This window comes from Schistocerca nitens, chromosome 2 (genome assembly GCF_023898315.1).
Source record: "Schistocerca nitens isolate TAMUIC-IGC-003100 chromosome 2, iqSchNite1.1, whole genome shotgun sequence".
NCBI lineage: Eukaryota > Metazoa > Arthropoda > Insecta > Orthoptera > Acrididae > Schistocerca > Schistocerca nitens.
Genome location: NC_064615.1, coordinates 288,571,851 through 288,597,165, shown reverse-complemented (window position 1 = coordinate 288,597,165; position 25,315 = coordinate 288,571,851). Strand labels below are relative to the sequence as shown.

The following is a 25,315-nucleotide window of genomic DNA, read 5'->3' as shown; positions in this document are numbered from 1 at the left end:
TTCAAGTTAGTTCAGTTCGTTAAATTCTCATGCGCCCATGGTTTTAACCTGAGTCTTTTATATCCAAACGCTGTTTTACTTAAGAGTTATTTGCTCTTAGGCTGTGCGATCTTCCATAGTGAATTTCGGAACTCAAAATTTTCTGGTTATTTTACGTTCATGAAGTTAATTTCTTCAGATTTTATTTTTAAAATCTGTTTTAGGTCAATGCAGACAGTATGGTTTCATAATAGTGTTATGAGCTGCATTTTTGCTGTGTGAAAGCGATGGAAACTAGACTCTCATAACTCTCTTTGAATTGTTACGCCTCAATTTCTTGTTGGGAGACTTTAGTTTCTAGCATTATCTGAAGCACATTGCTGCTAGACATGTAATTTTTCAATAATTTTTTGGCGAGCTAGTCTTCCTGAAATTTAAGTTTTGTGTATGTTTCTGTGCTACTTGACTTTCCAGAAGCCGGATGGCCAGTCATCAGAAAAGTCACTAGTCAGCACGTGTTACTACTTTCCGCAATTCGCTTTCTCAGTTTAAGATCAGATTTGTGTTGGATTGCTTTTACAAGAAGCAATTTAATTGCGATGAAAGTTCCATGACCCTGTCTGTCGCGTTCAAAAATAATCTATAGTTTCTCCCCTAACTACATTTAACACAATTCTGTGTTTCTATGACAATTAAGTGGTTTTGAGTTCGACTTCTCTCTCTCAAAACGTAGTAAAGAGGGTTACGGTTAGAATCGTTGTTTCGAATTGTTTCAATTATCATAACTAATTAGATCTCACTAGTAAAAAGTATAGTCATAATGTTGCTGTTTTAATATTTAAAAATTGTAAGTTTGAGAACGCAGGTACGGTCTAGACTTAGGAAATGAGCTCTCGTCCGTACTTCCAGAAATTTCGAATGTACAGAAAAGTAAAATTTAGTATTTCATTGCTTCACGTGCTTTAAATAGTTTCCCAAATTGCTTCTTAGATTCCTTTACTGAATCCTCATAGTAAAGTCAACATCACTCAGTGAATGTGCATTGGCATGTGCCGACTGGCCGACTGCTGTCTGTAAGGCGATACGAAGAGTGACCTAAGATAGACATGTCGCGCCCCTCCCCACCCCAATCTTTGGCGGGTTCGTGGTTGTCTACCAAGGGGCCCCAGCCTATGCAGCGTTTTACCCTTCTGTACTGTAAGTCAATCGTCTTGCTATTCTTTTTCCCCTCTCTTAGACAAAATGTCTAGGGTGTTATTGGGAGTATTTTGCATTGTCTGTAGCTGACGAAAGAAGTCTATTTGTCTTTCATCCTCTCGTTCTTCAGTTTCGGCGTTTGAGGTTCCCCTTTCTCTTCTCCCTTCCTGTGTGCTCCTGAAGGCTGGCCCACGCGCCTGACGCGTAACAGGTGACTGTGTAACGCATAATTCCCAGCCCCGGGTCGACAGGTAGGGGGCGCATTTACCTCCCGGTACAGGCCAGGCCCAGGGAGGGGTGATTGCCTGAGCTGTAATCTTCCCAAACTGCCGATTGGTCCTTCTGTCCCATGTGTGGGAGGTGTGACGTTAGATGGGAACAATCACCTAAGGCGGGGTATGCCCCTCGTGAAGGGAGCCCCCAGTTGGAGGAGCGTGCCATCGGAGACGATGGCAATCATGGGGATTTTCTCGCAATGAGTCAATCATCTTCCCAATCAACGTCAACGAATCGTAAACGTATTCAGGCTAATGATTCGAATACCCTTCCCACTGCACCACGGTTCCTCGTGGTCTCAGGTACTGAAGACTGTCAGTCCTTCACCACAGTAAATCCGTTTATGATTCAGAAAGGTGTAGATGCAATTGCTGGCCCAGTGATACCCTGCTCTCGTTTACGGAATGGCACTTTGCTTTTGGAGACTGGTTATGATTCTCAAGCACAACTACTGCTTGCTGCATCGCTTCTGAACAGCTACCCTCTTCGTGTTGAGGTCTACAGAACTTTGAATTCTTCCCATGGTGTAATTTACACCAGGCTGCTCGACGGTCTACCATAGGCCGAAATCCAATCTTAAATCTCTGATCAGGGTGTCATTGTCGTCCATCGTGTAATGAAGAAGGTAGATTCCGCCTTAGTGCCCACCTGCACTCTTTTTCTCACCTTTGACAGAGTAGTGCTGCCGTCCAAGATCAAAGCAGGCTATGAAAATATCATAGTCCGACCGCAAATTCCGAACCCGATGCTCTGCTACCAGTGTCACCGTTTCAGCCACACTAGAACATCTTGTCGCCATCGACCCAAATGCGTAACCTGTGGTAGGGATGCACACAATGGCGAATGTCCGCATCCTTCTCCCCACTGTATCAACTGCAATGGCGGCAATGCCGTCTCCTCTCAGGATTGTCCCGTGTATCTTGATGAGCGGGCTGTGAAAGAAGATTTGGGTCAAGAAAAAAGTGCCTTACCCAGTAGCTCGCAAGTGACTGGTTAGTCGCAAAACCTGTGTTCTCCCGTCTGGCACCTGTAGCTCTGTTCTTGTTACCCCTCGCTCCATTAAGGACATGGTCATGCAGACATGCTACCTGAAGTCCAGTTCTGCGGTTGTGAAATAGCAAAGTGTCAAGGTAGCATATCACCCCCCGTCCTGCTGTGTAACAAACCGTCAAACTCTCGCATCAAGGGACGAAGCCACCAGCTACACAATCAGTAGGCAGAAAAGGACAGGAAGAGTGCTCCCAAGAAGACTTCCTCCATCCATCAAATCAAACAACACGACAGTCTTCCTCCAATGGGAAAGGCTCAAAGTCCACCAAAGGCAAACGTTCTTCTCCTTCGCCAACTCGAAGATCCTGTTCGACAGTGTCACCATGTGGTACCTTAGCACAGCCGGCCTCTGTCCTGCTGGTGCGCACCACCAACCGTTTTTCAGCCTTGGACTCCACGGACCGACCGCACAAGCAAGATGATGCTTCTGTGGACCCCAATGGAGCTGGATCTTCCTGCTTCTGTGCCCTATAGTAGCGACTCTACACCAGCTCACACTCGGTGGCCACCGAGTTGACACCCCTGCATCTCTTCCTCCTCATTACTGTCCTCCATGGAAAGTTAGCGGCCTTCAGTCTCACAAAGAGGATTTATGCCTGCTTGTGCAGGATCCCCTTGTACCCTGCCTTCCGGAAACGAAATTGCGCCCTCACGACCGCTTTGAGCTTTCACATTTCTTACCAATTCGTTTTGACCTTCCCCCTGAGGTCGGCATTCCATCTCATGGGGGCGTCATGCTTCTCTTAGGGATGACCTTCATAGTCAACCCATCTCCATGGCTACAAGTCTTAAAGGTGTTGCAGTTCACCTTTTCCTTCCCCACCTGACTTTTTCCGTCTGTACCATTTATGGACCTTAATTATTCAATGTCATCACGGCAGACTTCCTTCAGTTTATTGGGCAGCTAGCTCCCTGATTTTTGCTACTCAGTGACTTTAATGCGCATCATCCCCTTTGGGGTTCTCCCAGGGCCTGTCAGAGGTGCCCACTTGGCTGACCTTCTTAACCAACTTAACCTTTTCTGCCTTAACACTGGAGCACCCACTTTCCTTTCACTCTTTGCACAACTATTTCCATTTGGACCTATCCTTCTGCACTGCCCAGCTTGCTCATCGTACTGAGTGGTCTGTTCTTTGTGACACCTACTCGAGCGACCATTTCGTGTGTGCTATCTGTTGGCTGACCCCTAACCCATCTGTGTGCACCGAAATGGCCGCTTACTAAGGTTCAGTGGCAGCTTTACTCCTCCCTGGAGACCTTCAAAGAACAAGATTCCCCAGTTGTGATGGCCAGGTGGACTGTCAAGAACGTTATCCTTACTGCTGCAGAACGATCCATTCATCGCGCTTACTCTTCACCACATCGTGTCCCAGTCCCTTGGTTGACTGAGACATGCCTCGATGCAATTGGCGCATGGAGACGTGCTCTCCGCGTTTTTAACAGTCATCCTACAATGGAAAACTGCATTCATTATAAACAGATGAATGCAAAGTGTCCTTGTGTTCTTCGGGAAAGCAAACGAGCTAGCTGGATTTCATTCACTAGTTCCTTTAACAGTTCCACACCTTCCTCTGTCATGTGGGCCAACGTCCTATGGCTCTCTGGAACAAAGCTCCATTCCCCAATTTCCGGCCTGATAGTAACTGACAATGTCATCGTGGACCCTGTTTGTCTCCTACGCCTTGGGCCGCTATTTTGCGGAAGTTTCGAGCTCTTCCCACTACCACCCTGCCTGCCTGCCATCGGAAACGAGCGGAGGCGACTCGGGCGATAAGCTTCTCCGAATCGTGCTACAGTGCCGCCTTTACTATGAGAGAGTTAGATCATGCTCTCAGTTCATCCCGATCCTCCGCCCCAGGGCTAGACGCTATCCACATTCAGATGTTGCAGCACCTTTCTCTTGCGGGCAAGCACTTCGTGCTTAACACATACAACTGCGTCTGGGCAGAGGGCAAATTTCATGGACGCTGGCGTGAAGCCACAGTCATACCTATATCTAAACCTAGTAAGGACCAAAACCTTGCTTCTAGCTACCGCCCCATCTCTCTTACCAGCTGCGTTTGCAAGGTGGTGGAACGTACGATACATGCCCAACTGGTGTGGTGTCTCGAGTCTCACCATTTGCTAACGAATCCACAGTGAAGATGTCGCGCACAGCGTTCTGCAGTTGACCACCTCTTTACTTTGTCCATTCATGTCATGAATGGTTTTCTGCGGAAATCCCAGACTGTGGCTGTGCCTTTCGATTTGGAGAAGGCCTACGACCCCTGCTGGAAAACTGGTATCCTCCATACCCTTTACACGTGGGGCTTCCGTGGGCGCCTGCCCTGTTTTCTTCGGGCATTTTTACAAGGCCGAGTTTTCAATGTACGTCTGAGTTCTGCCTTGTCGGACACCTTTATCCAGGAAAATTGTTCTTCAGGGTTCCGTCCCGAGCGTCGTCCTGTATACTTTCGCCATTAACCCTATAAAGGCCTGTCTCCCGCTGGGCATATCTGGCTCCCTTTTTGTTGGCGATTTTGCCATCTCGTATTGCAGTTATCCACAGCGTCTTCACCGTTGTCTTGATATCTTTATTTCTGGAGCATCGAAAATGGCTCTTTTCCCCTGACAAAAGTCTGTATGAATTTCTGGCGGTGCAAATGGTTTCTCCCACCATCTCTAAGTCTTGGGCCTGCTGCCCTTCCATTCGTTGCAACTACAAAATTTGTCAGGCTCGTGCTCGATAGGAAACTCCCCTGGTCGTCCCTTGTACCTTACCTGGCAGCCCGCTGTACGTGGTCCCTCAGTGTCCTATGTATCCTCAATGGTACTACCTGGGATGCCGATCGAACCACTCTCCTCTGTTTCTACCAGTCCCTTGTCTGTTAAAAACTCGACTACGTGTGCTTTGTTTATGCATCTGCATGCCCATTCCTCTTACGCCGTCTCAATAGTATCCACCATCGTGGCATCCGTTCGGCCACGGGTGCCTTTTACACCAGCTCAGCTGAGTCTGTGTGCTGAAGCTGCTGAACTACCACTGTCCTACCACCATGACTTTCTCCTCAGTAGGTATGCATGCCGTTTGTCTGCCATATTGGCCGCTCCTCCTATGGCTCCTTTGATGATTCCTTTGATTGTCAGTATGGGGCTCGTCCATCTTCTGTTACCTCCTGGAGTCCACTTTCGGCACTTGCTACGGCCACTTAACTTCACACTACCTACAACTTTGCTGGTGGGTGTGAAACCTTCACCACCTTGGCTTCATAAAGCGGCCCTTGTTAACCTTGGCCCTAATTCGCTTCCTAAGGACACTACTCGAGCCTCGGTCTATCGCCTTCAGTTTCACGATCTTCGCGTGGAACTTAACGATAGTACCTTTGTCTACACTGATGGCTCTCGGACTGACAATGGGGTCGGATGTGCCTTCGTCATTGACACCGTTTGTTCCGATATCAGCTTCTGGCACACTCATCAGTATTTATAGCCGAGCTCTTCTCCTTGCATCAGGCCATGCAGTACATCCGGCGACACAGCCCTTTTAACTGTTCTCTGCTCAGGCTCCCTCAGTGCCATACAAAGTCTGTGCGCTGTGCACTGCTCATCCCTTACTGAAGCGAGTCCAGGAAAACTGTCACTTGCTTACTCTTAGTGGAGCCAGTGTCATGTTTCCGTGGGCTTCTGAACATGTCAGTTTTGCCAGGGAACAAGCCTGCTGACGCTGCTGCCAAGGCTACAGTCCATGTACCTCAGCCCGCAAGCACCTATATTCGCTCGGATGATTTTTGCGTTGCCGTCTGTCAGGAGGTGGTGGTCCTTTGGCGTCAAGGGTCCTCCCTTCAAGGGTATAAGCTTCGGCCTGTTAAGCCTATCCCAGCGCCTTGGACGACCTCCTCTCGGCCGTCCCGCTGGGAGGAGATTCTTTTAATTCGGTTGCGTGTTAGTCACTGCCTTTTTAGCCATCATCATGTGGTAAGTGGCGCTTTCCCACCATTTTGTACACCTTGGGCCCAAATTTTAACTGTCCTCCACTTCCTAACGGAATGCCTTTTTTAACCATTTACGTTGCAGCTTGGGTTTGCCGTCTGATTTATCAGCCGTTTTAGCGAATGATGCGCGGGCTGTCGACCGCGTTTTAAGTTTTATCCGCCGAAACAATATAGCGGAGGCCATTTGATTATTAGTCTTGGACCTCTGGTTCTGTATGGTGTCTTCTTTTGTCAATTGGGACTGACGTATAGTCGTTTAACTGCTCTCTTTGTTCGTGTTCCATAGTTTTGACGTGGGCGCGTGTGACCCCAGTTGTTTTTTGGGCCCTAAAACAAAACAAAACATGTCGATAATTCCTCCAGCCGTTATTGCAAATAGATGAATCCTGATGATGCCGCTGCTCCTTCATTCATGCAGCTCCTCGCAGGGCCTCACTGGGACTGAGTGAAGCCTGTAGGAGACCTCCCATCAGAAAATAAGACACTGGGAATCGAACCTGGGCCCTTCCCCAGAGGAGACAGCAACGCTAACCATTCGGCTACAGAGCTTGCAAATAGACACAAAAATTGTGACTTAACTGTTATAACAGATTAGGCTTAAGGGGCTGCTCATTGTAAAAGTAGCAGACTATAGGATATAGGCCACACTCTTCAGACTGTTTTTTTCTGTACGTTCTTACTCCAACTGCACTCTAATTTTCATACAAGCTGTAATAAAGAATTTTAAATGCAGGAGCATTCGAGGTCTTGATTAAGGCGGCACCCAGTTACCTCTGAACTATTGTTATGACACCCAACAGTCGTCGCACTGGAGTTACGTCCAGTTCTTGGTAGAGCAGAGTAATGACCCATTGTAGAGTGAGACTTTTCACTGGACTAGCTGCTAGAGAGGTAGACGTTGGAAACAGAGGAGAGGGAGTTGTCTGGTCTGGTATCTGTTCTACAGCCAAGGAAATCCTCCCAATATTCTTGTTCAGAAACAGGCATTGGCAACTGCTTTTAACTCTCAGATGATTCACAGAAATACTGAAAGTCTGGTGTATGTGGGTCGTTCAATAAGTAATGAAACGCATTTCTTTTTTGAAAGCATGTTGATTTCATTCAGTATTTCAATACACCATATTATTCTACACTCTATTGCCTACAAAAACTCGGTATTTTAACATAATCTCTATTGAATTCGACAGCCTTACAGCACCTTACTGGGAGGCTCCATATGCCAGATTGGTACAACTCTTCTGATTGACTTACGGGGCCAATGTGTTGCTGCATCAATAATATTCCAAGCATCCACACTTCGCTTCCTGTGGAGTACATCCTTCATTGAGCCAAACAGATGGACATCAGAAGATGGGAGATCAGGGCTGCCGCCCCCCCCCCCCCCCCTACGGGTCTGTGGGTAAGAATAGTCTCGAGGTATTCCTGCCTGTCGTAAGAGGCAACTAAAACGAGTTTCACACGTTTCGGCGTTTTTGTGATGCTCCCCTGTAGGATTTGACCTCCATTTTCAAAATATTTCCCGAAGAGCGAGTCAGTTGGGGAAGGGCGTCTTACATGGTGCATCGTGTCCATCGCACATTGAGATCATTAGCCCATTTTCTCGTCGTCCCATAGCAGTCCCCCCCCCCTTCTCCATCTCTTGGGCGAGGACACTTTCCTGGGTGCGTGTTCCACCATGCACTATCACTTTCTGTGCCGACGATGACCATGGAGTTCTTCGTACCTCATATCCAGCACAGTAGCCAGTCTGATGCTGTGGGGCCGCCATGTATCCTGTTGGTTGTAGCCCCTAACAACACTGGGATAGCTCTACTGATGCCTGCAACGTTAACTCCCCACGTGCACAAAGGAGTAGGTGCTCGTTGCCCTGGGGCATCAGGACTCCCAGCAATGGCCATCCTATCAGGTGGCCTTTGCTGTGGCTGGTTAGCACCTGTGGGGAGGGCCCCTGGTCGGAGTAGGTGGCATCTGGGAGAATGAGGTGCCATGAAGCATAGTACGTCATCTGTTGCTGGTGGTCCGCCGCCAGTAGTCTCTGAGAGGGGAAAGCCTAACTTTAATGCTAAGAAATATGACCTCAAGTCGTTCCCCTCCCCAGCCACACCATGGGAGGAACGCCAGGCTAAGGATGGCAGTGAAGTTTACTCGCCCTAGTACCCTGTATGTACGAGAGTTGATGGGTAATCTTTCATGTCCATGAAGCCGCAGTTTTTTGTGGAGGCAGTTTTGATAAGAACAGCATCCTCTTCCAAGTCATGGACGTTACTCCGTTGTGACAAAATGGGGAAGTTTCTGTTACCATCAAGCCCCATAAGAGCTTAAATATGGTCCAGGGTATTATATTCCACAGGGACCTTCTTTTTTGCAGTCTGAAGACGAACTGTGTGCCAATTTAGAGCGGCGAGATGTTCATTTCGTTTGGAGCGTCCATTGGGGTCCGAGGGATAATCAGTTGGCCAACACTGCCTTCATCTTGGCATTTGAGAAGGTCAAGGTGAAGGTCTACTGCTGTGACGTTAAGCCATAGATCCCTCCCTCAATGCAGTGCTTTAAATGCTGGAAGTTCGGCCATATGTCTTCCCGCTGTACTTCCAGCAACACATGTCGAGACTGTGGATGTTCGTAACATCCCAATACTCCATGTACCCTGCCTCCCATTTTTTCAACTGTGGAGAGCACCATTCGCCTTTCTCGCCTGACTGCAGGATTTTATAGAAAGAGCGGAAAATCATGGAATGTAAGACCCTGTACTGACTGACCTACACTCAGGCTAAGAGAAAGTATGAGCGCTTACGTCATATGCCACTGATACGAGAACATTGTTGCCTCTCCGAACAGGGAGACAACTACTGCCCCTTGATGATGGTGGGAGCTCTTCCCTAACTGTTGCTCCTGCACCACCTACTTAGGGAGCAACCTCCCCCCCCCCCCCAACCATCAGGGATTTCAGACCCACAACTGAGCCAGAGAAGTGTAGGGCATCTTCGGCTCCTCTCGCTAGGAAGGGGTCCCTTGGGTCACACCCTTCCCAGGTTTCTGCTAATGGGGAAGATGATACCACCAGCAGCTGAAGAGCCCAAAAGCAGGTGGTTGTAGGGCTTCACGCACATCCTCAGTCCCGGAGACTGATTCAGTGAAGTCCTCCCAGCCAGGGGAGGCTAAGGAACACCGCGAGAAATCGAAAAAAAATACCCCTAAGAACAAGGAACTTGCAGTGGCACCCACAGCACCGCTACCTAAAAGTTCCGTGTCTGAGGATGGGGTGGAGATCCTGCCGTTCGCTGAGGACCTAGATCTCGTCAGACCCTCAGACACAATGGATATAATCAAAATATCCACGGGTGTACTGCCGGTCTACAGTGTCCAACGGGCACAATATTTTGGCTCGATTTACTCTTGATTAACCCAATCGAGTTCTGACGACCACGGCGGACAGTCATCACACCGACGTCATCTCAGACGCCGTCGCAATCTGTACCGTGGCGCGGGGCGCGGACAACGAAAGGAGCGCGCCGCGGGCGGAGGGTATTTAAATTTGCCGCCGCCGCGACCGAACCCAGTTCCCTCTGAGGAGCCATAGCGTACGGATCTCCGTGCCGGCACGTTCACAGGAGCTCAGTCAGTCAGTTCACCTGATGATGGCGACATGTATGATCGCCAAAATATTGTGCCCGTTAGACGCTGTAGACCGGTAGTACACCCGTGGATATTTTGATTATCGGGAGAAACTGAAGAATCACAAAAATGGATATAGACTGCTCAGGCAAAACGTTGGTGGCTGCATGTGTCACTGAGGTGTAAACTGACTCATTGAATGTTCCATGCCTTCCCAGTCTCATGATGATGTCATCCTCCAGTGGAATTGTGGTGGCTTTTTCCACCGCCAGGTTGAGCTTTGGCAACTATTAAGCTTTACAGCTGCTTTCTGCATTACTCCCCAGGAAATCTGGTTCCCGGCAATGCGGACCCCTTGCCCTCTATGCCTATAAGGGATTTTGCAGGAACCTTAGCGATTATAATAGAGCGTCAGGTGGAGTTTGCGTATGTCTTCTAAACTCAGTCTGTAGGGAATCTGTGCCCCTTCAAACTCCTGTTGAAGCTGTTAATGTCAGAATATGGACGACGCAGGAAATAACTGTCTGCAATGTGTATCTTCCTCAAGATGGTGCAGTACCTCTGAATGTATTAGCTGCACTGATTACTGACTTATAAACTCCGTAAACCTTTCCTACTAATGCCCATAACCCCCTGTGGGGTGGCATGATGCTTACTGGACGAGGCAGAGATGTCGAAACTTTACTGTCACAATTCGACCTCTGCCTCTTAAATACTGGGGCCGCCACACATTTCAGTGTGGCTCATGGTAGTTACTCGGCCATTGATTTATCAATTTACAGCGCATGATTACTCCCATCTATCCACTGGTGAGCACGTGACGAGTTGTGTGGTTGTGACCATTTCCCCATCTTCCTCTGCCTGCCCCAGTGTCAGGCCCACTGATGCGTGCTCCGATGGGATTTAATTAAGGCGGACTGGGAAACTTTCCCCTCTGCTGTCACCGTTCAATCTTTGAATCTCCTCCACATGGTAACGTCAATGTTATGGTTGAGCAGGTGCCTACAACAATTGTTTCTGCGGCAGAAAACACGACCCCTCGCTTTTTAGGGTGCCCCTGGCGAAAGGCAGTCCCTTGGTGGTCGCCGGAAGTCGCTGAGGCAATTATGGAGCGTCGGCGAGCTCTACAGCGGCATAAGCAGCTCCCTTCCCTGGAGTACCTCATAGCCTTCAAACGGCTGCGTGCCCTCGCTCGCCAACTTATCAAACGACGGAAGGAGGAGTGTTGGGAGAGATACGTCTCGACCAGTGGGTTCCATACGCCACCTTCCCATGTCTGGGCAAATATCAAAAGTGTTTTCTGGTACCAGAACCAAACAGGTGTTCCCGGTGTTACCATAAATGGCGTGTTATCTACCGACGCAAACGCGATTCCCGAGCAATTTGCTGAGCACTTGCTAGAGCCTCTGCATTGAAGAATTACCCCCAGACTTTTGAACTCTCAAACGGCGGCTGGAAGGGAAAGTCCTCTCATTCACTACACGCCACAGTGAATCCTATAACGCCCCATTTACAGAGAGGGAGCTCCTCAGTGTCCTTGCACACTACCACGACACAGCTCCTGGGCCTGATCGGATCCACAGCCAGATGATTAAATATATCCTCATCATCTTCAACCGGATCTGGTGCAACAGCGTCTTTCCATAGCAATGGTGGGACAGCCCAAATCAGGTAAAAACCCGCTTGTTGTGGATAGCTGTCGGCCCATCAGCCTCAGCAACGTTCTTTGTAAGCTGCTGGAATGTATGGTGTGTTGGCGATTGGGTTTGGTCCTGGAGTCACGTGGCCTACTGGCTCCATGTCAGGGTGGCTTCTGTCAGGGGCCCTCTACCACTGATATTGTCCCTCGAGTTTGCCATCCGAACAGGCTTTTCCATAAGCCAACACCTTGTTGCCGTCTTTCTTGATATACGCAAAGCATATGACTCCACCTGGCGACATCATATCCTTGCCGCACTATATCCTTGCAACATTATACAGTTGGGGTCTCCGAGGCTGCTCCCGATTTTTATCCAGAATTGGATGTCACTCTATACTTATGTCTAAGTTGGTGCCTCACATAGTTTCCTCTCATACCCAGTAGGATGGATTCACGCAGGGCTCTGTATTGATTGTGCTACTATTTTTAGTGGCAATTAACGGTCTAGCAGCAGCTGTAGTGCCATCCATCTCACCCTCTCTGTATGCAGACGACTTCTGCATTTCGTACTGCTCCACCAGCACTGTTGTTGCTGAGTGGCGCCTACAGGAAGCCATCCACAAGGCGCAGACATCAGCTCTCGCCCACAGCTTCCAGTTTTAGGCCACTAAGTCATGTCATTCACTTCTGTCGGCGTCGTACCGTTCATCTGGAACTAGAACTTTACCTTCATGACGATCCACTCAGTGTAGTGGAGACATATCGATTTTTAGGACTGGTTTTCGACGCCCGATTGACTTAGATACCTCACCTTCGTCGGCTTAAGTGCTGGCAGCGCCTCAATGCCCTCTGCGGCCTGAGCAACACCAACTGGGGTGCCGATTGCTCTACTCTGTGAGATCTACAAAGCCCTTGTTCAATGGGTGTCTGGTTTATGATTCGGCGGCGCCCTCAGAGTTGTGTGTACTCGACTCAGTGCACCACCGGCGTTCGCCTAGTGACAGGAGCTTTTAGGACGAGTCTGGTGGCCAGCTCCTGGGGGGTCCCATCACTGCAGATCGGACGTCTACAACTGCTTGTCAATTACATTGCACACATTCGTAGTTCTTCTGAGCATCCGAATTACCATCTCCTTTTTCCACCCATGACTGTCTCCAGCATCGCGGCCCAGGTCAGGGCCAACGATTGCGGTTTGTGTGTGATCCCTTCTGTCTGGAGTCCTTCCTTTACCACCTGCCATCCAGGTCCGTCCGCATACACCTCCATGGTATACACATAGGCCGCAGATTCGTCTAGATCCGTGGCATGACCGTAAGGACTCGGTTACTCCTACCACTCTCTGCTGTCACTTCCTCTCGATTCCCCCCTGCGGGTCCGGGGTAAGAATAGGCCCGAGGTATTCCTGTCTGTCGTAAGAGGCGACTAAAAGGAGTTTCAACCGTTTCGGCCTTCCATGTGATGGTCCCCCTTGGGGTTTGACCTCCATTTTTCAAAATTCTACAGAAGTACGAGCCTTTTGGGGAAGGACACCTTACGTGGTGTACCACTGGTCCTAAGTGCACTCAGACCTTGGCACTCAGCATTGCACCGGTGTTGTAACCATACCCACTATTCCTCAAATTGGGCCTAAACGCCTGATGGGTTGTCCAAGTTACGCCCATAGTGCATCTCCATCTGCACCAGCGATCATGATGGACTTTCATTGGCACCAGAAATCCAGCACGGTAGCCAGCCCATTGTGGTGGGGTCGTCATGTACCCTCTAGGTTGTAGCCCCCTGACAACACAGGGATCGTACTGCTGACACCTGAGCTGCACCCTCCCCACGTCGGCCAAGGAGTAGATGCCCGTCTCCTTGGGGCATCAGGACTCCCGGCAATGGTCATCCTGCCAGGTGGCCCTTGCTACGGCTGGGTGGCGCCCGTGGGGGGAGCCCCTGGTCGGAGTGGGTGGTATCGGGGCGGACGTTTCGCAGATGAAACGTCAACACGTATCAGGTCGCTCTGCGGCCGAGTCTTTCAAAAGAAAAGGTACCGTTTCTAGTTCTGGTTCTCCTGCCCTTTCCCCCTTGGCCACTCCATGGGAGGAGGGACAGGCCCGCCGGCTTGGGGCGAAGTACTTCCACCGCTATTTAGTCTGTTCTCGGACCGATGGGGGACATTCGCCACCTCCAAGCCCATGTTCTTTGTTCAGCACATTGAGGACATCTTCAGGGAAATCGAGGCTCTCAGCAAGATGCGTTCAGGGTCCGTTCTTACCAAGACCACCTCCGCCACACAGTCGGCTGCGCTCCAGGCGTGCGACCGCCTAGGGGACATCCCAGTATCCATTGTCCCACATCTGGCACTAAATAGAACGCAGGGGGTTATTTTTCATCGTGACCTCCTGCTACAATCTGATGAGGAGCTCAGGGCCAACCTGGAGCGCCGAGGCGTGCATTTCGTCCGGTGAGTCCAGCGCGGCCCCAAAGACCGTCGCATCGACACCGGGGCCTTTATCCTCGCCTTCGAGGGGGACCTTCTCCCAGAGAAGGTAAAGGTGATGTGCTACCGGTGTGACGTGCGACCTTACGTCCCGCCTCCTATGCGCTGTTTTCGGTGTTTGCGCTTTGGGCACATGTCGTCACGGTGTGAGGCTGAGCCCCTTTGTGGCGATTGTGGACGTCCTCTTCGTGAGGAACATACATGCACCCCACCACCTCGGTGCATTAATTGTCCTGGTGTCCACTCGCCTAGATCCTCAGACTGCCCCGCATATCAGAAGGAGAAGAAGATACAAGAAATCAAAGCTTTGGATCGGCTCTCTTATTCTGAGGCCAGGAAGAAGTATGACCGCCTCCATCCCGTGCCATTGACCACTTCGTTTGCCTCAGTTGCGTCCACTCCTTCCGCGGTATCCTCACCCCTATCCTGTCCCCCCTCCACCTCCTCCGCCCATCAGGGGGCTCTGCCTCCGCCTCCCAAATCCCTCCCTTCCAAATCCTCCTCCCCCGTGGCCCCCACCCCCTCTGCCCCAGGGGCCACCCTTCCTCCTCCTCCTCCTGCCCCCACGCCACCTGAGAAGCGATCCTCTTCTCAGGCGTCCATCGGGGAAACGTTCCGGACCCCAGCTTCCGAGGTCCGGCGTTCCAAAACAGACCCCGTGCGTGAGGACCTTCTTCGGGTCCAGCCCACCATCCCTGTGCCTCCTCGGCCTTCCAAGAAGGCCTCCAAGAAGAAGTCTCTCTCCCCCTCTCCACCCCGGCGCATTTCGTCTGACGCTCCATCCGTGAGTCGCTGCTCCCGGCCGTCCTCAGTTTCGCCGGGACGCTCTGCTGCCAGGCGCTCAGCTGGCCTTTCGTCGGCAAACGATGCTGCCCCTCCTACACAACCAGGGACAGCGGCCGCAGCTGGCGACGAGTCGATGGAACCGGATCCGCCTCCCGTCGGTTGTAGCGTTGTTCCCTCGCAACCTGGCCCTCCGCGGCCGTCGAGGTGACCAGCTCTTGCCCCGTCTCGTTCCCCCAACTTTTTGACTAGCGATGGCGTTGTTTCATTGGAACATAAGAGGTATTCGATCTAATCGGGAGGAATTACAACTGCTCCTCCGCCTGCACTGTCCGCTCGTCCTTGGTCTCCAGGAAACCAAGTTGCGCCCGACTGACCGTATTGCCTTTACCCATAATACCTCGGAGCGGTATGACCTCACCCCTGTGGACGGTGTCCCAGCTCATGGTGGGGTCATGTTGCTCATTCGGGACGATGTCTATTACCATCCCATCCCATTGACCACCCCACTCCAAGCAATAGCTGTCCGCATTACTCTTTCTGCTTTTACTTTTTCAGTTTGTACCATTTACACTCCACCGTCATCTGCTGTTAGTCGGGCTGACATGATGCACATGATCGTTCAGCTTCCCCCGCCGTTTTTGTTGTTTGGCGACTTCAACGCCCATCATCCCCTTTGGGGCTCTCCTGCATCCTGTCAAAGAGGCTCACTCTTGGCGGATGTCTTCAACCATCTCAATCTTGTCTGCCTCAATACTGGCGCCCCGACTTTCCTCTCGGACTCTACTCATACCTACTCCCACTTGGACCTCTCGATCTGTTCTACCACTCTTGCCTGTCGGTTCGAGTGGTATGTCCTTTCTGACACCTATTCGAGCGACCACTTTCCCTGTGTCGTTCGTCTCCTGCACCACACCCCATCCCCACGTCCTTCGAGCTGGAACATACTGAAAGCTGACTGGGGACTTTACTCCTCCCTGGCGACCTTTCCGGACCACGATTTTCCCAGTTGTGACAGTCAGGTCGAATACCTCACGGCTGTTATCATCAATGCTGCCGAACGTTCCATTCCTCGTACTACTTCTTCTTCACGTCGCGTTTCCGTCCCCTAGTGGAACGAGGCTTGTAGGGACGCTATCCGTGCTCGACGACGTGCTTTACGCACCTTTCGCCGCCATCCTACGTTGGCGAATTGTATTGAATACAAACGACTCCGAGCGCAATGCCGTAGAGTCATCAAAGACAGCAAAAAAGCTTGTTGGGCCTCCTTCACCAGCTCCTTCAACAGTTTTACTCCCTCTTCTGTCGTTTGGGGTAGCCTGCGCCGGCTGTCGGGCATTAAGGCCCACTCCTCGGTACCTGGCCTGACCACAGGTAATGAGGTCCTTGTTGATACTGTGGCTGTCTCCAACGCCTTTGGCCGCTTTTTCGCGGAGGTTTCAAGCTCCGCCCATTACCATCCAGCCTTCCTTCCCAGGAAAGAGGCAGAAGAGGCTCGGCAACCTTCCTTCCACTCGCTGAATCTGGAAACTTATAATGCCCCCTTTACTATGCGGGAACTCGAACGTGCGCTTGCACTGTCCCGGTCCTCTGCTCTGGGGCCAGATGCCATTCATGTTCAGATGCTGGCACACCTTTCTCCGGCGGGCAAAAGCTTCCTTCTTCGTACCTACAATCGCGTCTGGACCGAAGGTCAAGTCCCCATGCGTTGGCGTGACGCCGTTGTTGTTCCTATACCCAAACCCGGGAAGGATACACCTTCCTTCTAGTTACCGCCCCATTTCTCTTACAAGCTGTGTCTGTAAGGTGATGGAGCGCATGGCTAATGCTCGGTTAGTCTGGATTCTTGAATCTCGACGGCTACTTACCAGTGTCCAATGCGGCTTTCGTCGCCGCCGCTCCGCTGTTGACCACCTTGTGACCTTGTCGACATTCATCATGAACAACTTTTTGCGAAGGCGCCAAACGGTAGCCGTGTTCTTCGACTTGGGGAAGGCTTATGATACCTGTTGGAGAGGAGGTATCCTCCGCACTATGCACAGGTGGGGCCTACGCGGTCGCCTGCCCCTTTTTATTGATTCCTTTTTAACGGATCGAAAGTTTAGGGTACGTGTGGGTTCCGTATTGTCCGACGTCTTCCTCCAGGAGAACGGAGTGCCTCAGGGCTCAGTCTTGAGCGTAGCCCTTTTTGCCATCGCGATCAATCCAATTATGGATTGCATTCCACCTAATGTCTCAGGCTCTCTCTTTGTCGATGACTTCGCGATCTACTGCAGTGCCCAGAGAACATGCCTCCTGGAGTGCTGCCTTCAGCGTTGTCTAGACAGCCTCTACTCATGGAGCGTGGCAAATGGCTTCCGGTTCTCTGAAGAGAAGACGGTTTGTATCAACTTTTGGCGATATAAAGCGTTCCTTCCGCCATCCTTACAACTCGGTCCCATTGTTCTCCCATTCGTGGAAACAACTAAATTTCTAGGGCTCACATTGGACAGGAAACTGTTGGTCTCCACATGTATCTTATTTGGCGGCCCGTTTTACACGTTCCCTTAATGTCCTCAGAGTTCTTAGCGGTTCATCTTGGGGAGCGGATCGCACTGTCCTGCTTAGCTTGTATCGGTCCATCGTCCGATCGAAGCTGGATTATGGGAGCTTCGTCTACTCGTCCGCTCGGCCATCCCTCTTACGCCGGCTCAACTCCATCCACCATCGGGGGATACGTCTTGCGACCGGAGCCTTCTACACTAGTCCTGTCGAGAGTCTTTATGCTGAAGCTGCCGAGTTACCATTGACCTACCGGCGCGACGTACTGCTGTGTCGGTATGCCTGCCGGCTGTTGTCTATGCCCGACCACCCCTCTTACAAGTCCTTCTTCGCCGATTCTCTCGACCGTCAGTACGGGTTGTGTGTGTCTGCCCTGCTGCCCCCTGGGGTCCGCTTCCGTCGCCTGCTTCGACAATTGGATTTTGCCCTCCCTACCACCTTCAGAGAGGGTGAGAGCCCGACACCACCTTGGCTCCAGGCTCCGGTTCGTATTTATCTCGACCTCAGCTCACTCCCGAAGGAGGGTACTCCGGCTGCAGTGTATTGCTCACGGTTTGTCGAACTTCGTGCTCGACTTGCCGGTCACACCTTTATTTACACCGATGGCTCCAAAACTGACGATGGTGTCGGCTGTGCCTTTGTCGTCGGGGCCGCCACCTTTAAATACCGGCTCCTCGACCAATGTTCCAGCTTTACGGCCGAGCTTTTTGCTCTCCATCAGGCAGTTCAGTATGCCCGCCGCCACCGCCATTCATCGTATGTACTCTGCTCTGACTCACTCAGTGCTCTTCAGAGCCTTGGAGCTCCCTATCCGGTCCATCCCTTGATTCAACGGATACAGCAGTCCCTCCATTCTTTCGCTGATGGTGGTTCTGTCAGCTTTTTATGGGTTCCCGGACATGTAGGAGTGCCTGGGAATGAGGCTGCTGATGCTGCAGCCAAGGCTGCAGTCCTCCTGCCTCGGCCAGCCTCCCATTGTGTACCGTCATCTGACGTTCGTGGGGTTGTTTGTAAGAGGCTTGTGTCGTTGTGGTGGGATGCTTGGTCATCCCTCCAAGGAAACAAGTTCCGGGCAGTAAAACCGCTCCCAACTGCTTGGACAACATCCTCCCGACCATCTCGGCGCAAGGAGGTCCTTCTGACCAGGTTGCGGATTGGGCATTGCCGGTTTAGCCACCGCTACCTGCTCTCCGGTGACCCAGCCCCGCAGTGCCCTTGTGGTCAGGCGTTAACAGTGCGCCATGTTTTATTGTCGTGTCCCCGTTTTAGTCAATTTCGTGTTGTCCTGTCCCTGCCATCTACTTTACCGGATGTTTTAGCTGATGACGCTCGAGCAGCTGCTCGTATTCTGCGTTTTATAACTTTAACTGGCTTGTCCAAAGACATTTAACCTTTTTACTTATTTTATCTGCATATTTGTCAGGTCCTTCTGGTGTCCCCCCATCCCCTTGAGTTTTACCAGATTCCATGTGCTCTCACAACAGTGGCTGGGCGCTAGTGACCTCAGCAGTTGAGCGCCCTTGAACCCAAACAAAAAAAAAAATTCCTCTCGATTGTTGACGTGTTCCGGGACTCTGAAGTGGTTTACAGCAACGGCTCGATGGCTGATGTTCATGTTGGCTTTGTCTTCGTCCACTGAGGCCATTTTGAACAGCATTCCTTGCCCGATGGCTGCAGTGTATTCACTGCAGAGCTGGTGCACTTCAGTATATCAGTTCATGCCCTGAGGAATTTTCTTCTGTGTACCGACTGCTTGAGCAGCTTAAAAGCTATCGACCAGCGCTACCCTCGACATTCTTTGGTAGCGTCCATCCAGGAGTCTATGTATGCCCTGGACCAGTCCTGTCGTTCAGTGGTGTTTTTGTGGACCCCAGAACACGTCAGAATCCCAGGCAACGAACTTGCCGACAGGCTGGCCAAATAGCTACGTGGAAACCGCTTCTGGAGATGGGCACGTATGAACCTGACTGCGTCGTGACTTACGCCGTAGCGTTTTTCGGCTTTGGGAGACGGAATGGCATAACAGTACACACAAAAAACTGCGTGTCATAAAGGAGACTACACTTGGGCGGCCCACGGTTCCCTCCTGCTCTGTATAGAACCCCAGAGTGTCGGTGTGGCGCCCGGTTGACAGTGGCCCATATTCTGGTGCACTGTCCCACACTGACTGCCCAGCGACGAAATATTGGGCTACCGGACTCGTTGCCGCTAATTTTATTTGACAACGCCTCATCGCCTGATTTAGTTTCACGTTTTATTCGTGAGGGTGGGCTTTATCATGTGATCTAAGTTTTAGCGCATGTCCTTCGTCCTGTGTCCTCCACCCTAGTGCTTCTAGGGTGAGGTTTTAATGTGTTGCCGAGTGGCTGGCTTCTTTTTATTCTCAATGTAAGCCAGCCATCGTAATCTGCTTTGTTGTTTTAGTCTTTCCATCCCGTGTCTTGAATTTATGTGGTTTTGTTCCATTTTGTCCATTTACATGTTTGTTGCCCTCCATTGTTATTGAGAGTTTTACTTTGACTCCATTTTGAGTTGTCAGTCTGGTTTGTTTTATTCTCACACTTGTGGCACTGTTTATCCGGAACAAGGGACTGATGACCTCTTAGTTTGGTCCCTTTCCCCTCTTTTAATCCAACCTTTTAATCAGGGCTGCAAGGGGGATGAGGAAAAACAGTCCAATGAAGTTTTGCGAGCGTATGTCGGGTATACAGAATTGAGCCTTTGCATGTTTGTGGTGACGAACACGTTAAGGTCGTATTCATGTCGCATGATGGAGGACATCTTACAGAATAACGCTTTCAGTCTCAGAACACCACCACCCTGATGTTAACGGCTAACGGCTGATTGTGTGAACTTTTCGTTTTGAGGAGGGGTGGTGTGGTGCGACTCCATGACTGCAGCATTGTTTCCTCTTCGAAATGATGAATCCATGTTCCATTGCCTGTGACAATAATCGTCAAAAAATTGTCCCAATCAGCCTTACGACGCGCAAAATATTCCACAAAGATTTTCCTTTGCTCCTTATGGGTTTGTTACATGGAGAGTAACCCAGCAGGCACACACCTCTGAGTACACCAGGTGGTGGATAAGTGTGTCCACACTACCAACAGATGCGTCCAGTTGTGCTGCGAGGTGTTTGATGGGACGATTACCTCGAATGAGTGTGTTCGCACCTTCTAACATCGCAGGAGTTACAACTGTGTCATGATTGCGTGACTTGTTGTGATGACAGACACCTTGTCCAACGACTCAACGTCCCTTTGTTCCCTACCAAGTCTCTGTAGGCTTTCTGCGAGCACCTAGGGATATCTGTGATCTTGTTTTCCGAGGAAAGACACTCAATGACAGCTCTCTACTTTGACGCCATTTTGAAGGTTGCTTATGGCGAAGCCACCTATTGTAACTATAGGGGCTGAAGTGGGAATATTCCATTATGTCCCACAATGAAGTCAGCAAGTTTTCAAGCGAAACTACGCGAGAAGAAAATGTGTTGCATTACTTACTGAACTGAGTGCCCGTCGCATCTAAAGCTGGCGACGCCAGTGCTATGTCAGAGTGCAGACGGCGCGGCGCGCTGCCGCGATGCTTGCAGGAGGAGGTGGAGTCTGCGACGGGGGCGAGCGCACTGGACGCGGTGCGGCTGTGGCTGCTGGAGCGCGGCCTGGAGCGCCGCGTGCGCCACCACCTCTCGCTGGTGTTCCGCGAGATGCACCTGCTGCGCGAGGCGCACCACCAGTTCGACGCGCGGGCCGTCGCGCTCGACGTCGGCAGCCCCGCGCTGCGCCTGCTCCACGACCCCTCGGGCTCCTCCAGCAGCCGCTTCTCTGGGTCCGGCGCATACGCGCTGCCCGCCGCCGGCAGCCGCCCCGCACTGGGAGCCAGGTAAGGCACCACACACCGCCAGCTCAGTTCTGCTGTTACCGTACTACTTCACGGCTCCACGCTGGGAAACTGTTATTCCTTAGCGTGACTTCACTACTTTAATTTCAATCGTTATGCAACAAAGTCAGAGTGCGTTTCAGGTGAAAGTACTGACCAATTTTGGGCTGCTTAAGTAATGTTATATAAGGTCGGGTGTTAATCACACACAATTTTTTACTCGAATAAAATTGGTTCCATTGCATACTGGGCACCCAGTACAGCAACCGGTTATGAATTTCTTGAAATAAGACAGTCTGTTGCAAAATCTTTTTTGATTAACAGGACACGTTTCACCATTTTCGGCATCAGATGGCGTAAAAATTAATGTGGAAAACAAACATTACATTTTATTTTATTGCCACATGCGGACATCAATGGACAAATGTTGTTTCCACATTAGTGTAAAAATCAATCTGGTGATGAGCCAAAAGGGAGTAAAGCGCCATTTCCTGTTAATCAAAAAAGATTTTGCAACTGAGACCCTGGTTTCAAGAAAATAGAGATCTATTATCCTTTTTCGTCATTTATTAAGATATTAACAACGCGTTTTTGCGAGACAGTGTGAACAACACTAGTTAATGTAAACACTAGTTTACAGATGATGCTTTAGAGTTCAGTAATCAGAAGGTCGACGCGAATTAAAAAATAATTTGAAAAACATATCTGTATGCTGCGAAAACTGGGAAATATCCCAAACAATAACGTGCCTTGTCGATGCAACTAGTCGTACTGTTCGTTTCAGTTCCATGTAAGTGTCACTCTTCTGGATGTCTTCCAAGTATTTCCTTTCTTTCCCAGCACTTTCCCTTCACGAATACTGATGAAATTATTGGCTGATAACTTCGATAATTTTACATTTCCTTTAATAATCGTCTCTTCGTTACCTTCCCGAAAGACTTCCAATTCGGTTTTTCTTTGCGTGCAGCTCGTTGTCATTTTCTGCATTTCAGCAGCTTCAAGCCGATTCCTTTCAAATTTGACCAGAGTCCAACTTATGCTTCCATAGAGCAGTGTACTCCGTACAAACGATTTCGCAGAAGTCTCCCTAACATGCTGGTTGCTGGTTACAATGTTCTTACACACAAATCCCTGCTTTGCCAATGCTAACCTACTTTCCACTTACATCACTGATCTAGTGTCATTTAGGATTACAGTGACGAAGTAACGAAATCATTTCACCTGCTCAGTTCTGACATCAACCACGTTGCGTCGACAAGGCATTGGCGTTCTGAATGTGTATGGGTATGTATATAGGATGTCCCAAAAACACGGACAGCCTCTGGGGAGAGAGGTTCCTTGCATCAAAATAAGTCTAGCAGACATTGGTCTTACAATTCATACCTTAAGAGCTATGATCAATTGTTCATCTTTGCTAGACTGAAACACCACAACTACTGAACGAGTGCCCATAGCTCTTAAGGTATGCATTTTAGAGCCCATGTTTACTAGACTTTCCTTTTTGGTGTGAGAATCATTTCCCTACGACTTTGCTGGATACATATAAAGTGAGAGCGTGTGAGTGAGTGATATCCTCCACATGGTCGCTAAAAGGAGCCATCAAATTTTGGTTGCACGATAAATGACACAAATTTGAAAGTTATCCATTCATCTAACTACGTAAGATTACGGTCACGAATAACTTAAACTGGAACCCTAACACAAAAAATGTTGTGGCGAAGGGAACCAAAGACTGAGTTTTACTGTCAGAACACCTAAAAGAAGCAAAAGGTCTTCTTAAGCGACTGCCTACACTATCCTTGTTCCTCGAGTATGGTTGCAAAATTTGGAATCCGCATCGCATAGGACTGACGGAGGATATAGGAAAACTTCAAAGAGCAACTCATTTCGTATTATCGCGAACGAGGACAGAGTGATACACATACCATATGCTAATTGTGGCGGCATTATTAAAACAAGGGCGCAGACATGTAGAACTGGGGCGCAACGCCCGTATTTGTCCCATCTCCCGCGACAGTATTCGCGAAAAAAGTTTTGTTTCAATAATTTTATGTTTTTCATATTTAACTTTGACGAAAATTACATATCTTTAGAAATATGAGATTTAGAATTAAAGGAATATAATATTGATTATTCGAATATTATTCCATTTCCGAAAAGATATTCTAGAATGCGAATTCGGTCATCACTAACTTTTCAAACATTTTAGGAACGTGAAATTCTTCAGAAAGTAGAGGAAATACGGTTTCAGTTTCGGTATGTGAAGTCGAATATACAGAACTTTTTCTCGTGCAGGTAATGCATGCTTTGTAGGTATACTAATTTCATATTTCTTTAACATATTTTAACACTTTGCTGTCCGCACGTCTCGTACAGATTTATTCGCTTGGCGCCGACAGCGCTAATTCGGATTACTTGGCTTGTCCCCGGCCGTTCTTGACATAGAGAGTTTAGAAACTGTTACGTTTTACTAATCTCATAGTTTGTTCTCATAAGTTCTCAAACCTGTTCCCCCTACATTCATGAAATTTCGAAGATTTATATACGTAAATAAAAAAATTTCATTTATTTGCCTTGTTTTTGGTACTTGGTATTTATCTTCCATATGATATGCAGCAAAACAGTGTCAAAGATGTAATGCAACTCCACAAGACTTGCACATTGTTTGTTGTTCTTTTCTTTGTTTTTGGAACATACATGGCAGTTTATCGTTTCGGAAATACGTAGCCCTATTAGTTGTTGTTTTAAATGACTGGAAAGTCTGTCAACAAGGATCATGATGTAGTGGCACCTCCAAGTTTGGCTCCGCTCATTCATCGTAAATAACCGTATCGTCTTTTTCGTCTGCCATGATTTAAGAGCACAAGTACTTATAAAAACAAACAATTTGTCGACGTGTGTAACTTACTGTTACCTAAACAAAACACCAACAGAACGTAAAAGAAACTAGTGTTGTCGTTGGCCACTGAGCGATACTATGCACACAATACTGTGGTTTCGCCGGACGGCAGAATGTTAATAAAACTAACCGAATTACTATCAGTGGCGTGATAACTAAATACTGCGTAATAAACCTTGATGTGGAACAGCTTTAATAATTTTGGACAGTATGTGGAACATACTGATTACACATTACGTATTTGAGAGAACAAGTGTTATATACACTCCTGGAAATTGAAATAAGAACACCGTGAATTCATTGTCCCGGGAAGGGGAAACTTTGACACATTCCTGGGGTAAGATACATCACATGATCACACTGACAGAACCACAGGCACATAGACACAGGCAACAGAGCATGCACAATGTCGGCAATACTACAGTGTATATCCACCTTTCGCAGCAATGCAGGCTGCTATTCTCCCATGGAGACGATAGTAGAAATGCTGGATGTAGTCCTGTGGAACGGCTTGCCATGCCATTTCCACCTGGCGCCTCAGTTGGACCAGCGTTCGTGCTGGACGTGCAGACCGCGTGAGACGACGCTTCATCCAGTCCCAAACATGCTCAATGGGGGACAGATCCGGAGATCTTGCTGGCCAGGGTAGTTGACTTACACCTTCTAGAGCACGTTGAGTGGCACGGGATACATGCGGACGTGCATTGTCCTGTTGGAACAGCAAGTTCCCTTGCCGGTCTAGGAATGGTAGAACGATGGGTTCGATGACGGTTTGGATGTACCGTGCACCATTCAGTGTCCCCTCGACGATCACCAGTGGTGTACGGCCAGTTTAGGAGATCGCTCCCCACACCATGATGCCGGGTGTTGGCCCTGTGTTGCCTCGGTCGTATGCAGTCCTGATTGTGGCGCTCACCTGCACGGCGCCAAACACGCATACGACCATCATTGGCACCAAGGCAGAAGCGACTCTCATCGCTGAAGACGACACGTCTCCATTCGTC

The 25,315-nt window shown here is 49.5% G+C and overlaps 1 protein-coding gene across 1 annotated transcript in view; it reads left to right on the top strand.

Annotated features, from left to right (window-relative positions):
- LOC126234990 (uncharacterized) overlaps positions 1-25,315 on the top strand; it is a 71,641-nt gene that overhangs the window by 7,541 nt on the left and 38,785 nt on the right. Inside the window, exon 2 of the mRNA XM_049943726.1 lies at positions 21,126-21,415. Within this exon, the coding sequence (XP_049799683.1) occupies positions 21,126-21,415 (290 nt within the window). The remainder of the gene's footprint in view (positions 1-21,125; positions 21,416-25,315) is intronic.